Source organism: Salvia hispanica, chromosome 5 (genome assembly GCF_029641045.1).
Source record: "Salvia hispanica isolate PSC_SH4W2 chromosome 5, Shi_PSC_v1, whole genome shotgun sequence".
Lineage (NCBI taxonomy): Eukaryota > Viridiplantae > Streptophyta > Magnoliopsida > Lamiales > Lamiaceae > Salvia > Salvia hispanica.
This window is the reverse complement of record NC_142696.1, coordinates 1,494,674-1,512,524: the sequence shown is the minus strand read 5'-3', so window position 1 is coordinate 1,512,524 and position 17,851 is coordinate 1,494,674. Positions and strand designations below refer to the sequence as shown.

The following is a 17,851-nucleotide window of genomic DNA, read 5'->3' as shown; positions in this document are numbered from 1 at the left end:
TCGTACTTCTTTCCTTTTATCTTTTAGAGGTAATGCAATTAATTACTAGTAGTATTCTACTAGTACTATTTTAGTATGTAACTTGAGTGTGTTCATGAATATAGACAAAAAGTTATTCACATTCCATAATATCGATTGAATAATACAAAAATAGTAAATACTTGATATTATTCTCATATTCGGATATTATTTTATATACTTTAGATGAATTTATTGGGATTATGAAACATGCCATTACTCAAAACATGCGCCTCGAAACAAGGCACAAGGAACATTTGATGTGCATTTGTCTTTTTGGCCATAGACAATAAGTCATGAACTTTTTCCTTATTTACAAATGGAAAATTTGACTGAAAAAATCATAAATTTTTGTTGCCTAATTTTAAAAATTGGTGTGAACACATATGAAGTTATGAACCGTTTGTAATTATAAAATAATATGTTTTTAAAAATTATACTCTGTATCTGGTATGACAACCATTACACGTGAACATTATTGGCGAAGACTTAAAAGATGTAGTCTATTCATGAAGAGAATAACGTTGTTCGATTAAAAAACATCAACAATGTAGTTGCACGTAAGTAAAAAGGTTTTTTCGTCATGAGATAATTGTTAACAAATCCAAACTTTATAGTAGTTCTTTATCTAACCTTTAAAGTTGCAAAACAAAACATAATTTGATCAAAATCTATGAATTTTTTGGCAACTAACCTCTTTAAATTGTTAAGTTTGGATAGATGAGTACGATAATTTGATTATCTAACTTATTTATTAAAACTTGAATGATAAACAATACCCCATTTGTCTCACCATAAACATAAACATGATGCTACTTTCTTAATATATAGTTAAAACAAAGTAAGAGATAAAATAATATAAAGAAGAGTCTCATCTGCACGATGTTCTCTTTTATTTTACATTTTCTCATTTTAATTATTTTATATGTCTTTCTAAAAACGAGTATAAAAATAAAATGACTCACTTATAATAGGACGAAGGGACTATCGACTAAGAAGCATTTTATCGTCAACTGAATGTTAAAATTCTAATATCTTGTCCCACATCGGCTTGGTGATGATCTAATCTAATCTATATAAGTGTGAATAACCCTCTCTCTTATGAGGCCTTTTAAAAGGTGAGTGGCTCCTTTCTAATACTGAACCATATATTCAAAGAGCACGATGCATTTTCTAATACTGAACCATATATTCAAAGAGCACGATGCATGATTACTTTAGTCAAATATGAACCGGCCCTATTACTAGATAATTCAATAATTTTGCCTATGAGATATGGGCCTAATTAATTTATGTCGCGGTGGACGACATAAACATATTTAACACACATATATAAATAAACAAATCTATTTTATTTGGTCAAGTTGTGAAAAAAGCATAGGAGCATGACTTGGAAAATGTGATCCATGACGAAAGAGCTAGAGGATGACTGGCATCAACTATACAATTCACGATGACGACCATATATATGTATAAATTTTAAAAAAGCACATACAAGAGCATGACTTGCAAAATTGATAAATTAAAAAATTATTATCTTTTTTTTTTGTTTCAATTGCATATGGAATTTAATCCAAGATCACTAATTCATTCAAAGGGATGATTCATTTTAAATCCTCATAATGTAAGTATTAAAAATAATCAATTTTATAATAATCCTATATGTTTTACTTTTTGGGCTCATATCGAAAAGTTTGAGTTCTAATCAAACCTAACAAGCCCATATAATTTTGGATATATTTCTGTCATATTTTATCCTCCAATATGTAGGAGTTATTCCTTTCATGATACTGCTATTTTGAATTCTCCCGTATTATTTGAGTGTTCTAATATCTATTTCATTTTATTTCATACTTTGTTCTATCTTCTCTTATTATCTCTTTATTACTTTATTTTCTCTCAACTAAAATCACTAAACCACTAAATATTACATCGAAAAAAATTTCAGTAAATAAATAAGGTCACAAATGTCATAGTATTTGATTAATTGATTATGCTGTTTTAGCATGTACTATCAATTCACTGTTTACTCCCTACGTCTCCGAATAAGAGTTACTAATTTCTATTTTAGTCCGTGCTCAATCAAGAGTAGCATTTCATTTTTACCATAAATGGTAAATAGATCTCACATTTGATTTCACTTAACTCATTTCACTCACATTTTACTAACTCATTTCACTCACATTTTACTAACTCATTTCACTCACATTTTATCATAAAACCAATATATAAAAGTGGGTCCCACATTCCACTAACTTTTTCAACCAACTTTTCAACCAACTTTTTCTTTATATTTCTAAAATTTGTGTCTGGTGAAAGTGTTACTCCAAATGGCGACGGAGGGAGTAATTTATAAGTATTAAATTCGGTAATTCTGTTATTCGAATTATATCCGCCAAAACACGTGGCCCAATAGCAGTGAATTTGGGCCCACCGGAAAGCAAACAATCCTGTTATTATCAACCTCCGCCACATGTCGCCGGCGCCGTCGTCTCAGTCACTCATGGCGGTTATTCTTAGCAACGGACCTCCTTCCATCCTCGCTCTCCCGCGGCCGCCGCGCCGATCCATATACCACCGGCGACTGCATTTCTGTCGCCCAATTCACCGCTCCAGAATTCTCTCCGGCGACACCAAAATCCTATTCAAATCATCGCGTTCTCGGTAATTGTCGTGAAATTGGGGGAATATAAGAGGGTGAGAAATATGATACAAGCTCAATTTTAACAATCATCTCCTGTTTTGCAGGATCAGGAGCTCTAATCGTGATGGCGCAGAAAGCTCCGAAGCTGATCCAATTAGGGTTTCTGAAAGCTTAGATAGCAAAATTGATGGTAGTGGAAGCTCGTTTCTCTCAAAATTAGGGATACTTTTGGGGATAGCTGCTGTGATTACACTGATTTTAGTCGGTGTGAAGCCTCCAAATTTGGGAACATCAACTGGGATTCAGTTTCTACAAGATGGAGCCTCTCCCCCTTTGGTCTCGCCTTCTGCTGCTTTCATTTTCCGAGCTTTTGGATATACAGTATTGCTACCGGAATATGCTCCAGGGTGAAAAAAGTTCCCATCTTTTTAATTTCAAATTTTCAGCCAAAAAAAAAAACAAGATTTTTGTTGAAGTTATATGCTTTCTCTGTTGCAGATGGATCTACTTTTGGCTACTCATGGCTGCAGGGTTCGGGCTGTTTATAAGCGAAGAGGCTTTGAATATATGGGTGTGTTTTTATCTGCAAAAGTCACAATTTGTGTGTTGATGCATCTCTGTAGTAATCTTCCCTTTTATCAGGTCATTTGAAATGGTGTAGGTTGGGGTAACTTTGGCAAGATTACTTTGTTTGGATGGGACATGGCATTCTCTTGTGGATTCATTTTCTAGAAATGCTCCATACATTTTAACCACGGTTTTGTGGGTGTATTGGTTAGTGCTTTTGCTCTCTTTGGCTTCTTCGTCGTGTCTTAGAGTTGCCTATCTCCGAGCATCTCGAGCTTAAATGTTGTTTGTGTCTTCAGGGGAGTTTGCACCAGTGATATGATACCCATTTTACCTTCATGTGTCTTAGAGTTGCCAATTTTCGAGCATCTCGAGTAATACTATAACTGTAGTTGAAATGTTGTTTTGTATCTTCAGGGGAGTTTGCATCAGTGATATGATACCATTTTACCTCGGGAAAATGTTCAGGCAATCCAAGGCATCTGATGATGTTCTTTCGAAGGTATGTGTGGTGGAGCACATTTTGTTCCTTGTAAGTTCTACACTGTAGTTGTGGTATGTGATACTATGTGCCTTGATGATACTGTAGATAGGGGTTGGTGAAGAGAAAGCCAAGGAAATTTCGGGCACTGTACAACGTTATGGAAATCTTATTGGATTCGGTTAGTTTATCAGTTCTACTGAAGTTTATATTCCTTCTTAGGCCGTTATTGAGGAGGTAGATGTGTAACTGAGAAACAGAATATCAATTGAGTGATTTCAGTGATTCTGGTAATACTATCTTGTTTTTGGTACTTCCTGCACTCTCTCATTTAGTCTCAGAGGTTGATGAAATCTCACATTTTATTTGCAATTCAGTGGAACGATTCTCTCTTGGAGTAAGAAACCCCACAGCTTTTCTTGCTGGGGCAATGGTCAGTAATCATCTGTCAATTGGATGTCAAAATCTGGAAATGCTTTTATGACTATTATACAATAAATGAAATCTGATTGTAGGGTATAACACCAGAGTGTTTCTTTGCCGGTGTCTGCTGTGGTGGACTCATAACTCTTCCAATACAGGTTTCTCAAATCATCAAGAAATTACTTGAAAAAATGTCTCTCTTAGGCCTTGACAGTGTTTTCTCTTGTTTAGTTGGCAATTGGATTCTTGCTACGAGAACGTCCAGTCTTTGCACTTGCAACCATTGCCACTGTAGTTGTGAGTTCTTGTTTTCTGTTTTCTATTTTCTGACATGATAAGTAGAACTTTGTCATAACTATACTAGTAATATCTGTTTCCTTACAGGGAATCTGGACTGTGTTTCCATATGCTTTGGCTGCTCTGACAGGATTATTCCTCTATCTGCGAAGCCGCTACTCAAGTTAGCTATGCTCGTCTTTCTCTTAGCGTACATATCTTGGGGTGGAGAGAATGAGCAACCAAACCATGTTTGCAGAAGATCTCAAGCATTGGTAGGCAGTTTTATGAATAGTTGATAGGAGATTACTCTTGTTTTACTATTCTCTTCGAGTTCGAGCAGCTGTATGTGCAAATGATGAGAATATTTATAATCACAACAGTTTCTTTCCTGATAGATGCAGTGTATAGAAATACAAATTCCACATAAATTGGCCTCCATTGTTTGAGTAAGTTAACATCCCTGTTTCTCTCACCATCTCACAAAATAAGTTACACACTCATGCCTCTCTCCCCGTCTCCATTGAGGCGAATCACGGCCACAGGCGATCCTATTCGTGCAAAATGCCTGTCAAGATCTCTTAATTTGCAGCAGAGGTTCCAAGATAGTTTAGCTGGAGATTGTATGCTTCTTTGAGCTCAGCCACCACTTCTGAAATGCTCGGCCTGCGCAACGCATCTCGTTCAACCGACCTGCAAGCAATCAGAGAAGCCCTTCTCATGCTCTCTGCATCAAAGCTTCCCTCTAGGCTCTCATCCACAATCTCAAATGCCCCAGCCTGTAAGTACGGTTTAGCCTGCAGTCAACAGAAACACACTCATCACTATATCGAATTCTAAGGTACGCTAAATATAATCGAAAAATCGCAATATCACTAAATCTACATACCCAAAGGACCAAATTGAAGGAATCTGGAGTTCCTGTGTGAGTGAGCGGCTCTCTGCCACATATCAGCTCGAGAAGTACAACTCCGAAGCTATATACATCACTCTTCTCAGTTAACTGTTGAGTGGAATAGTACCTGCAACAACGTTCGATTTGTTCAAGCATATATCTATCTATCTATCCATCTATCTATGAGAGAGAGAGATTACTCTGGATCTAGATAGCCTGCAGTGCCTTTGACTACAGTAGTGACATGAGATGCATCTGACTGAGCCACTTGCTTAGAAAGGCCAAAATCACAGACTTTAGCGTTCATTTCCGTGTCTAAAAGTATGTTGCTGCTCTTCACGTCGCGATGAATTATCCGTAGATCACTTCCATTGTGTAGGTAGTCCAAACCTATGCCAATAAAAGCAGTTTTTTTGGTATACCATTCTTCAAGATTTCAAAGGTGAAAGTAAACTATACCTTTTGCAGCATCCACAGCAATTTTCAGTCTACGCACCCAACTTAGTGTCAGTTTCTTACTTTTAGCCCCTGTTGGAGTTAAAAATGCTGGAATCATCACTCAAAGAAGGCAGATCATGATCAGTAAAAACTACGGAAGGCCACAGTAATAATAATATTACCATAGAGGTTATCGGCCAAGGATCCACCGGGTAAGAACTCGTAAACCAGAATCTGATGCTTTGATTCACAGCAGAATCCTTCCAAGGATACAAGATTCTGGTGGCGAATTTGTGACAGAAGAGACACCTGAAAAACGAAGTTTTGTTAAAGTCGTCTCAAAACCAACTTCTTGCTACTTTACTTTCCAACAGTAGGTGCACTTCATACCTCATTGATGAAAGATTCACCTCCGAGCTGAGTTTTGTCAAACCGGACTTTAACAGCTACGAGTCTGCCACCCGGGAGCTTGCCAGCATACACACATCCGAAGCTACCACGCCCTATGGCCTGTTTGAAATTGTTTGTGGTTGTTTTGATCTCCTTGTAAGTGAAAACTCTTGCTGAACCCCATGTATGCATGTCCACTTCTGATTCTAAAAAATTCATTTCAATCCTCTTAGTGTGATTGTGTTATCATGAAAAAGTTTTGATATTGTGATTGGTTTGGAGCTTGGCATACTTGGTATAGACGCGCTTTCGCCTCTCTTATTCTTGATGTACAGGAGAGCTGAAAACGCGATGGCAAAAAGAGCAAGAACAGCACCACACACTACACCAAGTACAACACCTAGATGTGTATGGTTTTTGCGCTTTCCTGGGGTGAAGACCGTGACTTGTGGAGTTTGGAGCGAAGAATTGCTTGAGCTCTCGTTGCATGTCGTCAAGAAGGAGAGACATAAATTCCCCGATGTCCTGAAAAACGGAGAATGTGTTCAGAAAAAAAATAGGTAGATATCAGATGCAAAAAGAGGTATGGACTGATATACTCACCTGACTTCTAAGCTTTCTCGGTTTAGTGACTGCGGGAGTGGCCCTTGTAGCTTGTTATTCTCCAGGTTCCTTCAAATATTCGTGACAGACACAGAATACGTATATCATGATGTGATCATAGCGCGATTTTTACAAGGCGGGATTGGTAGAATGTAGCTGTTTTAAAGGCAGAAATTCGGCTTACAACAGATGAAGATCCTTCAGCTCTGCCAAGCTCTCAGGTACTTCCCCTTGCAGACTATTGTTCTGCAGATCCCTGCATACAGAAACCGCGTTTTTCAATCTTTCTCGTTCCCATCGAGTGAGGATTGGAGATGAAAAGTAGTTTTCAGTGATTAGACTTACAGAACTCGAATGTTCATCAAGTCTTCCAGCTCAGAACCAAATGATGTTAACCGATTGAAGCTCAAGTTCCTGCAGCAATCATCAAAACCGAGTTTTCGAACTTTGGTTCTCTCTCGATAAACTAATTTGCACAGGAAGATGATACATACAGTTTCTCAAGATGCTGTAGGCCTCCCAAGTTTTGTATTTCTCCAGCAAGAGAAGTGTTGTGCAGATCCCTGAAATCACCACGAAATTGAGTTTTTTCATAATCTTGGGATTTTTTTGGGGAATGTCTGGTGAAAGAGGGTCTTACAGTGCTTTTAGATCCAGCAGATCACCAAATATAGGGCTGATCTTTCTCAAGTTGATATCCGAGAGTCTCCTGCGAAAAAACCAAGATTTTTCGTCACTTTCTCGACAACAAGAACGAAAAAGAAGGCGAAGGTGTTGGGAATACAGTGATGTAACAAGGTTTCCATCACAGCCGATGTGCTCCCATGGTGTTGGAGAGCATGGATCATCTTGCCACCCGAGATCCTTCCCCGTGGACTGCTGGATAACCTGGAGCGCTGAAACTGCAAACGAGACCGATGTTTTTTTAAGGCTCTACTCGAAGAATAACAAGAATTCAAGAATGCACCTCAAACCTGTAGTTGAAGAAGAGTCTAGAGGAACGTCGAGAATCTCGTAAACCTCAAGAGCATTCACCAGAGGATAGTAGGCGATGGCCTTCAACGTAACGTTCAAGCTCCTGATCCCTCTCACAGTAAAGAAGAGGCTGCTCGCCTCCCAGCGTGCCACTGTGTAGTTTGAGTAGACGACGTTCCCATTGATCAGCACGTCGAATGATGGGGAGACTGGCAGAATGCCAGCAAAGTAGAGGACAACATGGTAGTCTCCCAAGCTGTCTAGAGGCAGCGCGTATACGAGGCTGTTCCACCTGGCTAAAACGCGCCCTGTCTGCAGTATAACACACGGGGGGCTCTCCTTGATGCCGGACAGGCTGAAGTTGCTATCGATGTCGAAGCCAGACGAGACGTGGTAAGGCGAGTAATCCTCATCAGCATCCCATATTCTATCATATGGATCAAGAGGGTACCTTCATTTTTGCCAAGAAACAATCAATCATCACATTACCTTAAAACAATCAAAACACACAAACACACACACACTACCTCAGTGGTCCATCGACATAGCCACAGTTGATACGGTACGCCTTCCTCATAAGCTTACTGCTCCAATCTCCCAACGCAGCGCTGTAGGCCCCAACAGGCAGAGGCCGGACCTCAACAGACGAGACGACCGGGAACCCCCCATTCGGGATGGAGTGGAAGCACAAGGGCAACACATCCTTATTAGGCGCCCACACGAATTCCTCAATCCAAGGATCGGTGTGGGCAAGATTGACCGTGGTGGTGATAGCCGTGCCAAGAGAGACAGAGAACACAGGGGGCTTCTCAAGGCCGTCGTAGTTCTTGTACACGAACGTGCTCCTCACAAGAAACAGCGATGAGGTGTTGTGCAATGGTAGCCTGTAGCAGTTTCTCCCCAACGAATCCGGGAAGAATCTGAGCGAGCGAGACGTGCCCTCTGGGAAAACAACACTACTGATGTTCCCTTTGCTCACATAATATCCATCCGCTGTCCACGAAACATTGGAAGAATCGACGTAGTTCACACTTCCACCACATGCTAAACTCAAGAATCCTAACAAAAGCAGCAAAGGAAACAGATTTATAAGGTATGAACTATGAACACACACTCTTACAACTTCTCTTTCAACAATTACATGAATAATCTCAAGAAAGAAGGAAATGAAATACCATCTTGGTAGCATAGAGTGAGCCTGATGAGTGCTGAAAATAGTGATAAGATAAGCCAGTTGAATTGATGCTCCATAAAGTAGAAATGTGAGAAGCTAAATGCAGGTATGTAGTAAATCCCAGTTGATCATAGAGATGTGGTTAGTTCTTGAGGAGAGAGGAAGCAAGAAGAGAGCAATGAGAGGTGAAGCTGTTGAGTGAAGTAATAAAAAAGCCAAGTTTTGACCGTTACAATGCATGCTGTTCTAGATTGAGCTATGTTTGGGGCAAGTAATTATCATGAGTGATGATGTCTTGGTTACCTTGGAAGAGAGGGACCATATTCACAAAGCATCAAGTGAAAAGGTGCATATCTTGCTCCCACCCTACCCTACCCATCCAATCATCACCACCCCCCACAAAAGAACAATCTTTGCATTTGTTAGGACAAGCAAGATGTTGGTGGTAGAAGAAGTGTGTGCTTTCTAGTAAGGTGGAGTTTTAGTCTCTAATCTTTTAAGATGGGAAAAGTTGGAAACTTTAGTTAGTTCTCTCACATGGTTTGCACACAACAGGCTTGTTAGTAGTTTTCAAGAACACATGAATCCATTTGTTTTTCAGTTTCTTGTAATGAGGCATGAATTCAAATTTATCAGTGAAGAAACAATCAGTGGTGATTTATTTGTTTTTTGTTTTCTCAGTTACTGTTTTTGCATGATTTTTTCCCTTCTTTTTGGCCAGCTTTCTTTCTATGCTTGTATACCTTTTCCACCCTCTTTTTTCACCTTTTGCAAAGCCAGTATTTTTCCATTATTTAAAAAGAAATGGTTTTCCATTTATGTGAACTAAGATACACTTCATATTTTTCTTCTCTCAAAATCTCTCTATATATGTAAAAATTACTATCTGAATCCCTTTAAGTACTAAATCTAATTTTATATACTAGGCACTTTTTTGGTTTGCATTGATTAGTTGTTCATATTTTTGTGTGAATAAATAATTTACTAAGTTTTGATCCATTCGATTTATTTCATGAATAAGAAGAGATGGATCGTGAAAAAAAATCAAATTTTATATGCATCGGATGCTTGAGTATGAATCCAGCAAAAGGTAAAAAAATGATTGAGTTTAGGCCTATGTGTATATGCATAATTAAAGGTAGTCTTGTTGATCAAGGGAAATTAACTTTTTTTGCACACCCCATAATTAAATGCCATAATTCTGCCATAATCATCACACCTCTCTCTCATGACTACTAAAATTCAAACCATTAAGCCTTTTTATTGAATGTGACCAAATCTCTAATGAAACTGTTTAGATTTCCTTTTTCCATCATGTCTTGATGTTGCAATTTGAGAGAGTTCTTGTTCAAGAAGTCGTCAAAGAAGAAGAGGGCATGATAGATAGCTTATCATGACCTCTACTTAAATCCAATTTCGATAGATATACATTTGAACCAATTCTAAATATTTGAAATTCAAAATAAACCATAAAATCCAAGAAATTGATATATTGTTGTACTACCTTGACTTTTAATAAAATAAAATAAAATAAAAGTCCCTAACCGGATTTAATATTCGAGTTCGATTTGATTATTTGAATTATGGATATTTTTTTACCTACTCTACTTTTTTCCACCTTATGAGAAATTTGGGCCTAATTTAGTAGGCTCCTAATTATCTACTTTGGGCCTATTTATTGTTGTAGCCGGCCCAGAGATATTATGTGGAAAAAACAAAAATAATAAATGGAGCATAGAGTAAATGTGAAATATTGCTAAGAAATTCGAAAACTTCATAAACATATAACCAAATTAGAAAAGGAAAATAAAATTTATGTGATATTTTTTTTCTGATAATAATTTGACGATTTCATAAGAACTTTTTTGGGTTATTTCAAACTGGGCTTCTATTTTAGTCAGAATGAAGTCTGAAATTACTGTATTTCGAGTTTTATGTTTATAATTTTAGCAATTGGTTTAAAATCTTTATCAAAAATCGAAGAAAGCTTTAATCAGTATTTATTACTACTAATTTATTGTGGCTGGTGAATCCTCAGTTTTTCTTTTTCGATAAAAAAGGAAAATAGTGAATGGAGGAGTGCGTGGTCGAATAGGAAATACTAGAATTTTGATTCTATTTGTTGCTTGATTCCTCCGCCCAACTATTTTTCATTTTTTTCTTACTCACTTCTATCTAATATTTCTACTGTCATTTTCACTATACAATCTTTATTTTTAAAGCTTGTATACACATGAATCATGAAAATAGTTAGTCCAATTCTTGCTAAATTAATAGGATCAAATTGAATAAGAAAAAAAAACAGTTTCCCACTTAATTATGACTGTTTTTAGACTTTATTACCAAAATTGGGTTGATTGGTTGCAAAAACGGACAGTCTTTACCACACGTGACCCCCCACCCCACCTAAGACCTACCCACCACCCACCCTCTACAAAAGAGAGCACTTTTGCAAGAGAATGCCCATCATTACGACCCCTGTACTTCAATGGCTAAGGTTTACACTCTAGCTGAGGTTTCAGAGCACAACAACAGCAAGGATTGCTGGCTTGTCATTGGAGGAAAGGTACATTTTTGGAAGTTTTAAGGTGGCCTAGATTCTGTGCTTTTTTTGGTATGAAGTAGTGGGTCGACTTTATTTTGTGTGTTTGATGTGTGCATGTGTCAAAGACTCAATCTTGATCGATTCTTGAAATGGTTTTTGAGTTTGTGACCAAGTGTTGCTATAATGTACTAGTGGGTGGACTTTATTTTGGGTTTTTGATATGTGCATGTGTCAAAGACTCAATCTTGATCGATTCTTGAATTGGATTTTTGAGTTTGTGAACATGATGATGTTATAGGTTTATAATGGAGTGGGTGGACTTTATTTTGTGTGTTTGATTTGTGCATGTGTCAAAGACTCAATCTTGATCGATTCTTGAATTGGTTTCTGAGTTTGTGATAAAGATAATGTACCTTTTTTTGGATTGATGTAGTGGGTGTGCTTGATTTTGTGTGGTTGATGTGTCCATGTATCAAAGTCTCAATCTTGATCGATTCTTGATTTTGTATGTGTTTGTGACCATTATATTGATCACTTTTTTGAATGATATAGTGGGTGGACTTTATTTTGTGTGTTTGATGTGTGGGTGCTACAAAAGATTCAATCTTGATAGATTCTTGAATTGGGCTTGGTTGGATTTGGGATTTATTACTTCTTGCTTAGATTTTTTCCCTATCTTAGGTTGTTTTTGTGCTTTGTGAGTAGAGATTGCTATTCTTGTGAACTTATTCAATTTGTAGATGTGTGTAGAAAGTAAATCTCATGTTTAAACGTCCAATTTTTTGGGTAAAATAAGTGAGACAGAGAGTACAAGATTTTATTTTCCTCCAAAATTGTACCTTTCCTCCAAATCATCACACAACATATGACCTCAACATACTTGCATAGTTAGTGTACATTTGGTTGTCTCAATTCTCAACGCTCCCATCCCTCTTCATTTCATCAGGTCTACGACGTCACCAATTTCTTGGATGATCATCCCGGTGGCGACGACATTTTAATAAACGCGACAGGTACTTGCGAAAGCTCCCCCACGCAGAGATGTTGAAGCAGGGCGTTTCGTCTCTAACATTGTTGTCTGTGGCTGCAGGGAAGGATGCAACCGAGGATTTTGATGATATCGGGCACAGCCCCAGCGCTCTGACGAAGTTGGAAGAGTTCCTCGTTGGTGAGATTGACGTGTCAACAATCCCCCCCAAGAAGGCGTACGCCCCTCCCAAGCAGCCTCATCACAATCAGGACAAGACGCCAGAGTTCATCGTCAAGCTCCTACAGTTCTTAGTCCCTTTGGTCATCTTGGGCTTGGCCGTTGGCCTCCGTTTATACGCCAAATCCGAGGCCTAGGTTTTATGTAATCTTGAGAGAGGGGTGTTTGCTTTGTGGTGATTGAGGGGAATGTTTGTTCTATGCCAAAGTTTATTCTTGAAGGAACTCAATTCTTGTTTTCTTCAAAACTTAAGTGATACTATTGGATATATATCAACAAACGACGTCACATTGTAGACAACGAAACGACATTGAATTACTAAATTTAATTAAATAATTTCATTTGTTGATTATGCTTTATATCAAGAAAGAATGTGATGAAAAATAGTAAACGAATAACAAGAAACAAGATGGAAGAAAGTACAAACAAGTATAAAACATATACACCTACAAATTGTGTTGTTTCATCTTCTCCCCCTGCAACTGCTTCGATGTCGATGGCGACGGCGACGCTGTCGAGTAACACCGAACCAACACCCTCATCTTACCAATCACCCTAGCAAAACAGATCAAGAACTTCCTCGAACTGGACTTGTCCTTGTCCATGTTCCTCTTCATGCAAACATGCTCCTTCTCCAGGTCGTTGAGCCTCATCCTGAGGCGGGCCAGCTCGAGCTTCAGCTCGCGGTTCTCCCGCCTCAGCGACGCGTAGTTGTCGCGCGGGGACATGGCCGCGCTGAGGGCGCCGCTGCTGATCCGCCACGACTGGTGCGCGGCGGGCTTGGCGTCGTCGTCCGGGAAGGCGGAGGAGCCCGTGCAGAGCAGGGCCGTGCGGAGGCGGAGCTGCTCGTAGTAGAGGACCTGGACGACGGACTGGAGGGGGAGCCGCTCGTTCTGGGCGGCGTGGGACCCGGCTTCCTGGGAGAGTTTCTGGAAATCGATCAGTTTGCAGAGCTTCCTCCTCTCTTGATCTGTTAAGCCTTGATGAGCCTGTGAGTGTACACCATTTATTTGTTATTTGCATAAACTAACATAGTAGTACTATTTTCTAGTATCTACGGTTCAGAAACCGGCGGTTCAACGGTTCACTCGGTCGGTTTTCTCAAGCTATTGAACCGAATTAAATTAACCAATATGCTTGAGAAAACCGATCGAAGCAAAGTAACCAAAGCGCATTCGGTTTGGTTCGGTTCGAGTATATATCGACCACTTACCTTGAGGTATACATCGATGGCTCGATACAGTCCGTCGTGGACTGTTCGAGCATGGGCCGGAAGGCTTTCCGCCACTGCCACGAACTTGTTGAGCTTCAAATTAGCATCGGAAGCAATCTCAGTCAAATAACTATCAACCAATTTCGAAACCCGAAACAACGCTGATTGCGACGGTGAAGCCGCAGCCGCGGGGCTGTCCGATTCAAACAGAGACTCCAAATCATCATCCTCACTGTCACAATCCTGCTGTGAGAAGTTGATCAGAATCCGATGAAACGTGTCGACATCGAACAACGTGTCCCCCTCGTTCCCGGACGAGGGGATCAGCGCGTCGTCCAGGGTCGCAGCGTCGAGCTGCGACCCGATCCTCCTCTCGAGGTCGAGCCTGCTGGAGAGCGCACAGTCGAGCGCCACTGCGCTCTTCAGCAGGCCGAAGAGGAACGAGAGGGGCACGGCGAACCTCTCGAGCGGGAGGAGGCCGGTGATGGTCTCGACCACGAGCCGCGGCTCGTGGTCGGGCCTCGCCTTCTTGAGCAGCTCCCGCTGCGCGTAGCTCACGAGGGCCGCCCCGACGCTCTCGGGCCTCACGCCGCGACTTTTCATCGCGGCGATCACCCTCTCGTACAGGTCGATGCGGAGGACCGAGAGGTCCTCCGCCCACCAGTCCCCGCCTCCTCCGCTTCCCCCGCCTCGGGCATGCTTGCTCATGTGGAGCCGGCCCGAGCTGCTGTACTCGAGGCGGGAGAAGCTGGAGGCGATCTGCTCGGCGCTCGCCTTGGAGGCGATGGCGTCGACGCAGCGGGCGACGACGCGGAGGTCGTCGGCGAGGGGGAGGAGGGGCTCGCAGCAGCGGAGGACTTCGACACTCGTTTCGAGACTCCGGCACACGACGGTGTCGAGATACTCTCCGGCGCGGGAGATGAGGTTGCCGTTTGAGTAGTCCTCCGTCATTTCGAGGTAGTGAGAGGCGCAGTAGAGATCGGCGACGTTCGCGGCGGTGATCTCGAAGTTGACGCCGTAGCAGAACTGCGCCGCTAGGTCGAACGAGTCCGCGCCTCCCGGGAGGCCGCGGAGCTCGATCGACGTCGTGCACTCGGAATCAGGAAGCTCCGCTAAGAGCTTCCTGATTCTTCCACATCTTGAAACCAAAGGAAACTGCAATAATTGAATGCATTAATTAAACAGAAGTGCAACTCAGTTGGTAAGATATTTCGGGATTTACTTACCTTATGCAATGAGAATGTAGCATCATCTACATGGATGGTTATATCACTTGGAACATCTAGAAACACCCTATAGAAATATACAAATTCGATAATATTAGCAAATTAATTCTCTATTAAGTGGAAAGCATGAAGCACAAACTATATATACCATTCACAGCGGCGTTGCTGGCGGCGGCGGCGGCCGTGGGGGGAAGGCGGCGGTGGGTGGAGATGCTTTTCCATGGAGGAGAAATGGAAGGTTTTGAGAGAGAAAGATAGTGAAGAGGGAGCTGTTGGTTTTGGGAGAGTTGTTTAGGCATTTTGTCAAACATGATATGTGAATGCAGAAAACACTGGGCCTCATTTGTGGGACATTTTGTAAAGAAGAAAACAAAGTTTATATACTATATTAATCTATCAAATCCTCAATTTTTGAAAAGCATTACTTCAAGATTTGTGCACATAAAGAAGCGTAAATAAAGGAACACACTACTCTTTATTTTAATGAAGCATTACAAAAATAGGGAAGTTTGCACACTCCTAAGAAGACTAAGAAAAAAAACCGGTAAAAAAAGGTCGTTATTCTGTTTTGGTAATTTACATTTCGCCCATAAATCTACTCATATTACCCTTTTACTCCTACTCAGAACAATTTCGGTTTAGATTCAGAGTTTCGATTAGGGTATGACAATTAAACTATTACTCCATATTTTCTAAACTAACACATATAATAAATTTTCAATTTTTTGGAATTTATAAAAAAAATTGGAATTTAAAATATGGTTTGATAAATTTTGAAATATTAATATAGTTGAGCTCCAAATAATAAATAAAACACTACTAGTAGATAGCGGTGGATCCACTTGATAATTCGTTTGATTGACTACCAAACTCGACAAGGATAAATCATAAATCTTTTTGGTGGGGTAACAATACATTTTGCATTTGGTATTGATAGTTTATTTAATTGGTTTGGCAATCATGCATGTAGCTTGAATGTGAAAGCATATATTACAAATACAATCAATTATCAATTATAAATATTTTTATTTGCGTAGGTCGTTTTATATACTTGTAGTAATATTAAAACAAAATATATGTGAATATATCAAATTAAAGTATTAATGCACAAACCAAATCAAATACTAGTATAACTAACATACAATCGAAGTTCAATACATATATTATAGTCTACATAACATGGCTGGATAAACGACATCCAATAAATGTGTAGAGTTTATTATAAGAGCTTCTCAGCTGCAATGACACAACTATTATTTGGCGGAGAAAATTGGTTGTTAACGACGCTATGATTTGTGTCGTTCGTTCGTTTCTATTTTCTTGTTTATACTAATTTGAGATGTTTTATTACTTTTTATTGTCGATTTACCTTAAAACTGTTTTTTATTATTAGATCACAATTTTTTTGCTTGAAAAAAATTATCAAGCATATTAATGAAATAGAGTATCCTTTGCTTGTAAGGCAACTAATAGATTCAATCTTATATTTAAAATTTTCCAAGCTAAAAGGAATAATATGAAATTCTAAAAGTATGACGGTGGCCATTTAATAATAGTAGTAAGTAATAAAATTAGTAATTATTTACCCACTCGTTGGGGGCAAGTCATGTTGGGTCATATTTATCACAAGGTCCACAAATGTCCCCCAACCAATTATTATGTAAATAATTTAACGATATTATTACAAATTATTGTTTTCCTCTACCACCACTAATATTTTCGATTTCACCTATGTCATAATATATAGTTTCCATTTAATCGGAGCTTGCCAAAAAATATTATCTTGAAATTTAATAGGGTGGGGTCGTGGGACCCATACATTAGAAAAAATAAATGAAAATGCAAAGAATGGTAGAAGTTTTTTCTTGGTAATTAGCTACATGAGTGGTCTTTATCATTGTAGGGTTTCAAGATTTTGTTTACTCGTCTTTTTTTAAGACCAAAGAATCCACACACCACACACACATAAAAAACGCATGGTCTCGGACCCGTTGTGCCCGGAACACGACAACTGCGATCTGCATCGCGGCTCAATGTCTCATTGAGTCGGTTTGTGAGTCGTTCCCTTATCACGCGATCTTTTCTCTTTTTTTTTATTGATTTCAGTGTATATACATAATAATTTTACTAGTTTAGTAGTAGAAGACATGTCTTTTGCCAAAGCGATTCAAGTTCGAAATTCAATGAGCATATGTTATTGATAATTTACTCAGAAGTTAGAGCCTTTATGATTCATTAAAATTGGCCTAGGTTATTTAATTAAAGTAACTGGCCCCCCTTATGCATGAATTATAAGAATAAATATGATATCTACCAAACCATATTTAATTTTGTGAAAGATAATATGAAATGATAAGCATCTTCATAATGTTTCCTCACTTGTCACCAAAATGATCCCCACCAAAGCTTAAACAACTAAAGTGCCATTCTTGACCAGTCCAACATTTGTAGCAACCATACAACTTGTTTAATTACACTACATATTTATGAATTACTATGAAAATATACCCAAAATAGTTTTTATTTCACATGCTAGGTGACTATTATTATTTCAATGGTCGATTGAATACGGTGTAAATCAACATGGACCATCCTTCAAGCCTAAATTCTCTTGGGTGACCGATACTAAAGTAATAGTGATACACACCGGTGCTCCAATTCATTTCTTCGTCTAAGTCGGAATAAATATGTTTTCGGAAATTTTCAAAAGTACATAACGCGGATATACGCATTTTTTTTCTTATATTTGGTGTCCGAATCAAATAAAAGTAGATCG

The 17,851-nt window shown here is 39.2% G+C and overlaps 4 protein-coding genes across 4 annotated transcripts; 2 read left to right on the top strand and 2 right to left on the bottom strand.

Moving 5' to 3' along the window:
• Positions 1–2,422: 2,422 nt before the first annotated feature.
• Positions 2,423–4,806, top strand: LOC125188007 (uncharacterized). Its single transcript, XM_048084722.2, has 10 exons — positions 2,423–2,682; positions 2,767–3,069; positions 3,161–3,233; positions 3,324–3,436; positions 3,647–3,731; positions 3,819–3,891; positions 4,088–4,143; positions 4,226–4,291; positions 4,365–4,430; positions 4,518–4,806. The coding sequence occupies exons 1-10, from the start codon at positions 2,492–2,494 to the stop codon at positions 4,596–4,598; spliced, it is 1,107 nt and encodes a 368-aa protein (XP_047940679.2). The 5' UTR covers positions 2,423–2,491; the 3' UTR covers positions 4,599–4,806.
• A 9-nt stretch (positions 4,807–4,815) lies between these two features.
• Positions 4,816–9,206, bottom strand: LOC125188005 (Leucine-rich repeat protein kinase family protein). The gene is made up of 16 exons (XM_048084720.2): positions 8,886–9,206; positions 8,238–8,769; positions 7,710–8,161; positions 7,520–7,637; positions 7,376–7,444; positions 7,230–7,298; positions 7,081–7,149; positions 6,920–6,991; positions 6,736–6,804; positions 6,425–6,657; positions 6,133–6,338; positions 5,925–6,051; positions 5,764–5,832; positions 5,505–5,694; positions 5,299–5,431; positions 4,816–5,206 (listed from the first exon to the last, which is right to left on the bottom strand). The coding sequence occupies exons 1-16, from the start codon at positions 8,959–8,961 to the stop codon at positions 4,991–4,993; spliced, it is 2,700 nt and encodes an 899-aa protein (XP_047940677.1). The 5' UTR covers positions 8,962–9,206; the 3' UTR covers positions 4,816–4,990.
• Positions 9,207–11,314: 2,108 nt separating this feature from the next.
• Positions 11,315–12,865, top strand: LOC125188008 (cytochrome b5-like). The gene is made up of 3 exons (XM_048084723.2): positions 11,315–11,450; positions 12,376–12,442; positions 12,520–12,865. The coding sequence occupies exons 1-3, from the start codon at positions 11,373–11,375 to the stop codon at positions 12,771–12,773; spliced, it is 399 nt and encodes a 132-aa protein (XP_047940680.1). The 5' UTR covers positions 11,315–11,372; the 3' UTR covers positions 12,774–12,865.
• Positions 12,866–12,955: 90 nt separating this feature from the next.
• Positions 12,956–15,482, bottom strand: LOC125188006 (BTB/POZ domain-containing protein At5g48800-like). The gene is made up of 4 exons (XM_048084721.2): positions 15,224–15,482; positions 15,076–15,142; positions 13,850–15,004; positions 12,956–13,625 (listed from the first exon to the last, which is right to left on the bottom strand). Exons 1-4 carry the CDS (start codon positions 15,295–15,297, stop codon positions 13,083–13,085), a joined length of 1,839 nt encoding a protein of 612 aa, XP_047940678.1. The 5' UTR covers positions 15,298–15,482; the 3' UTR covers positions 12,956–13,082.
• Positions 15,483–17,851: the final 2,369 nt, after the last annotated feature.

Coding starts and splice junctions, on each gene's coding strand:
- LOC125188005 (XM_048084720.2), bottom strand. CDS start 8,961: ATGGAGCATCAATTCAACTGGCTTATCTTATCACTATTTTCAGCACTC. Junction 6,339..6,424: donor CGAAAGCGCGTCTATACCAA/GTATGCCAAGCT, acceptor TGAATTTTTTAG/AATCAGAAGTGGACATGCAT. Junction 5,432..5,504: donor GCAGGCTATCTAGATCCAGA/GTAATCTCTCTC, acceptor ACGTTGTTGCAG/GTACTATTCCACTCAACAGT.
- LOC125188008 (XM_048084723.2), top strand. CDS start 11,373: ATGGCTAAGGTTTACACTCTAGCTGAGGTTTCAGAGCACAACAACAGC. Junction 11,451..12,375: donor GGCTTGTCATTGGAGGAAAG/GTACATTTTTGG, acceptor TCATTTCATCAG/GTCTACGACGTCACCAATTT. Junction 12,443..12,519: donor CATTTTAATAAACGCGACAG/GTACTTGCGAAA, acceptor CTGTGGCTGCAG/GGAAGGATGCAACCGAGGAT.
- LOC125188006 (XM_048084721.2), bottom strand. CDS start 15,297: ATGGAAAAGCATCTCCACCCACCGCCGCCTTCCCCCCACGGCCGCCGC. Junction 15,143..15,223: donor CAGCAACGCCGCTGTGAATG/GTATATATAGTT, acceptor ATATTTCTATAG/GGTGTTTCTAGATGTTCCAA. Junction 13,626..13,849: donor CCATCGATGTATACCTCAAG/GTAAGTGGTCGA, acceptor GTACACTCACAG/GCTCATCAAGGCTTAACAGA.
- LOC125188007 (XM_048084722.2), top strand. CDS start 2,492: ATGTCGCCGGCGCCGTCGTCTCAGTCACTCATGGCGGTTATTCTTAGC. Junction 3,070..3,160: donor CTACCGGAATATGCTCCAGG/GTGAAAAAAGTT, acceptor TCTCTGTTGCAG/ATGGATCTACTTTTGGCTAC. Junction 4,431..4,517: donor CAACCATTGCCACTGTAGTT/GTGAGTTCTTGT, acceptor GTTTCCTTACAG/GGAATCTGGACTGTGTTTCC.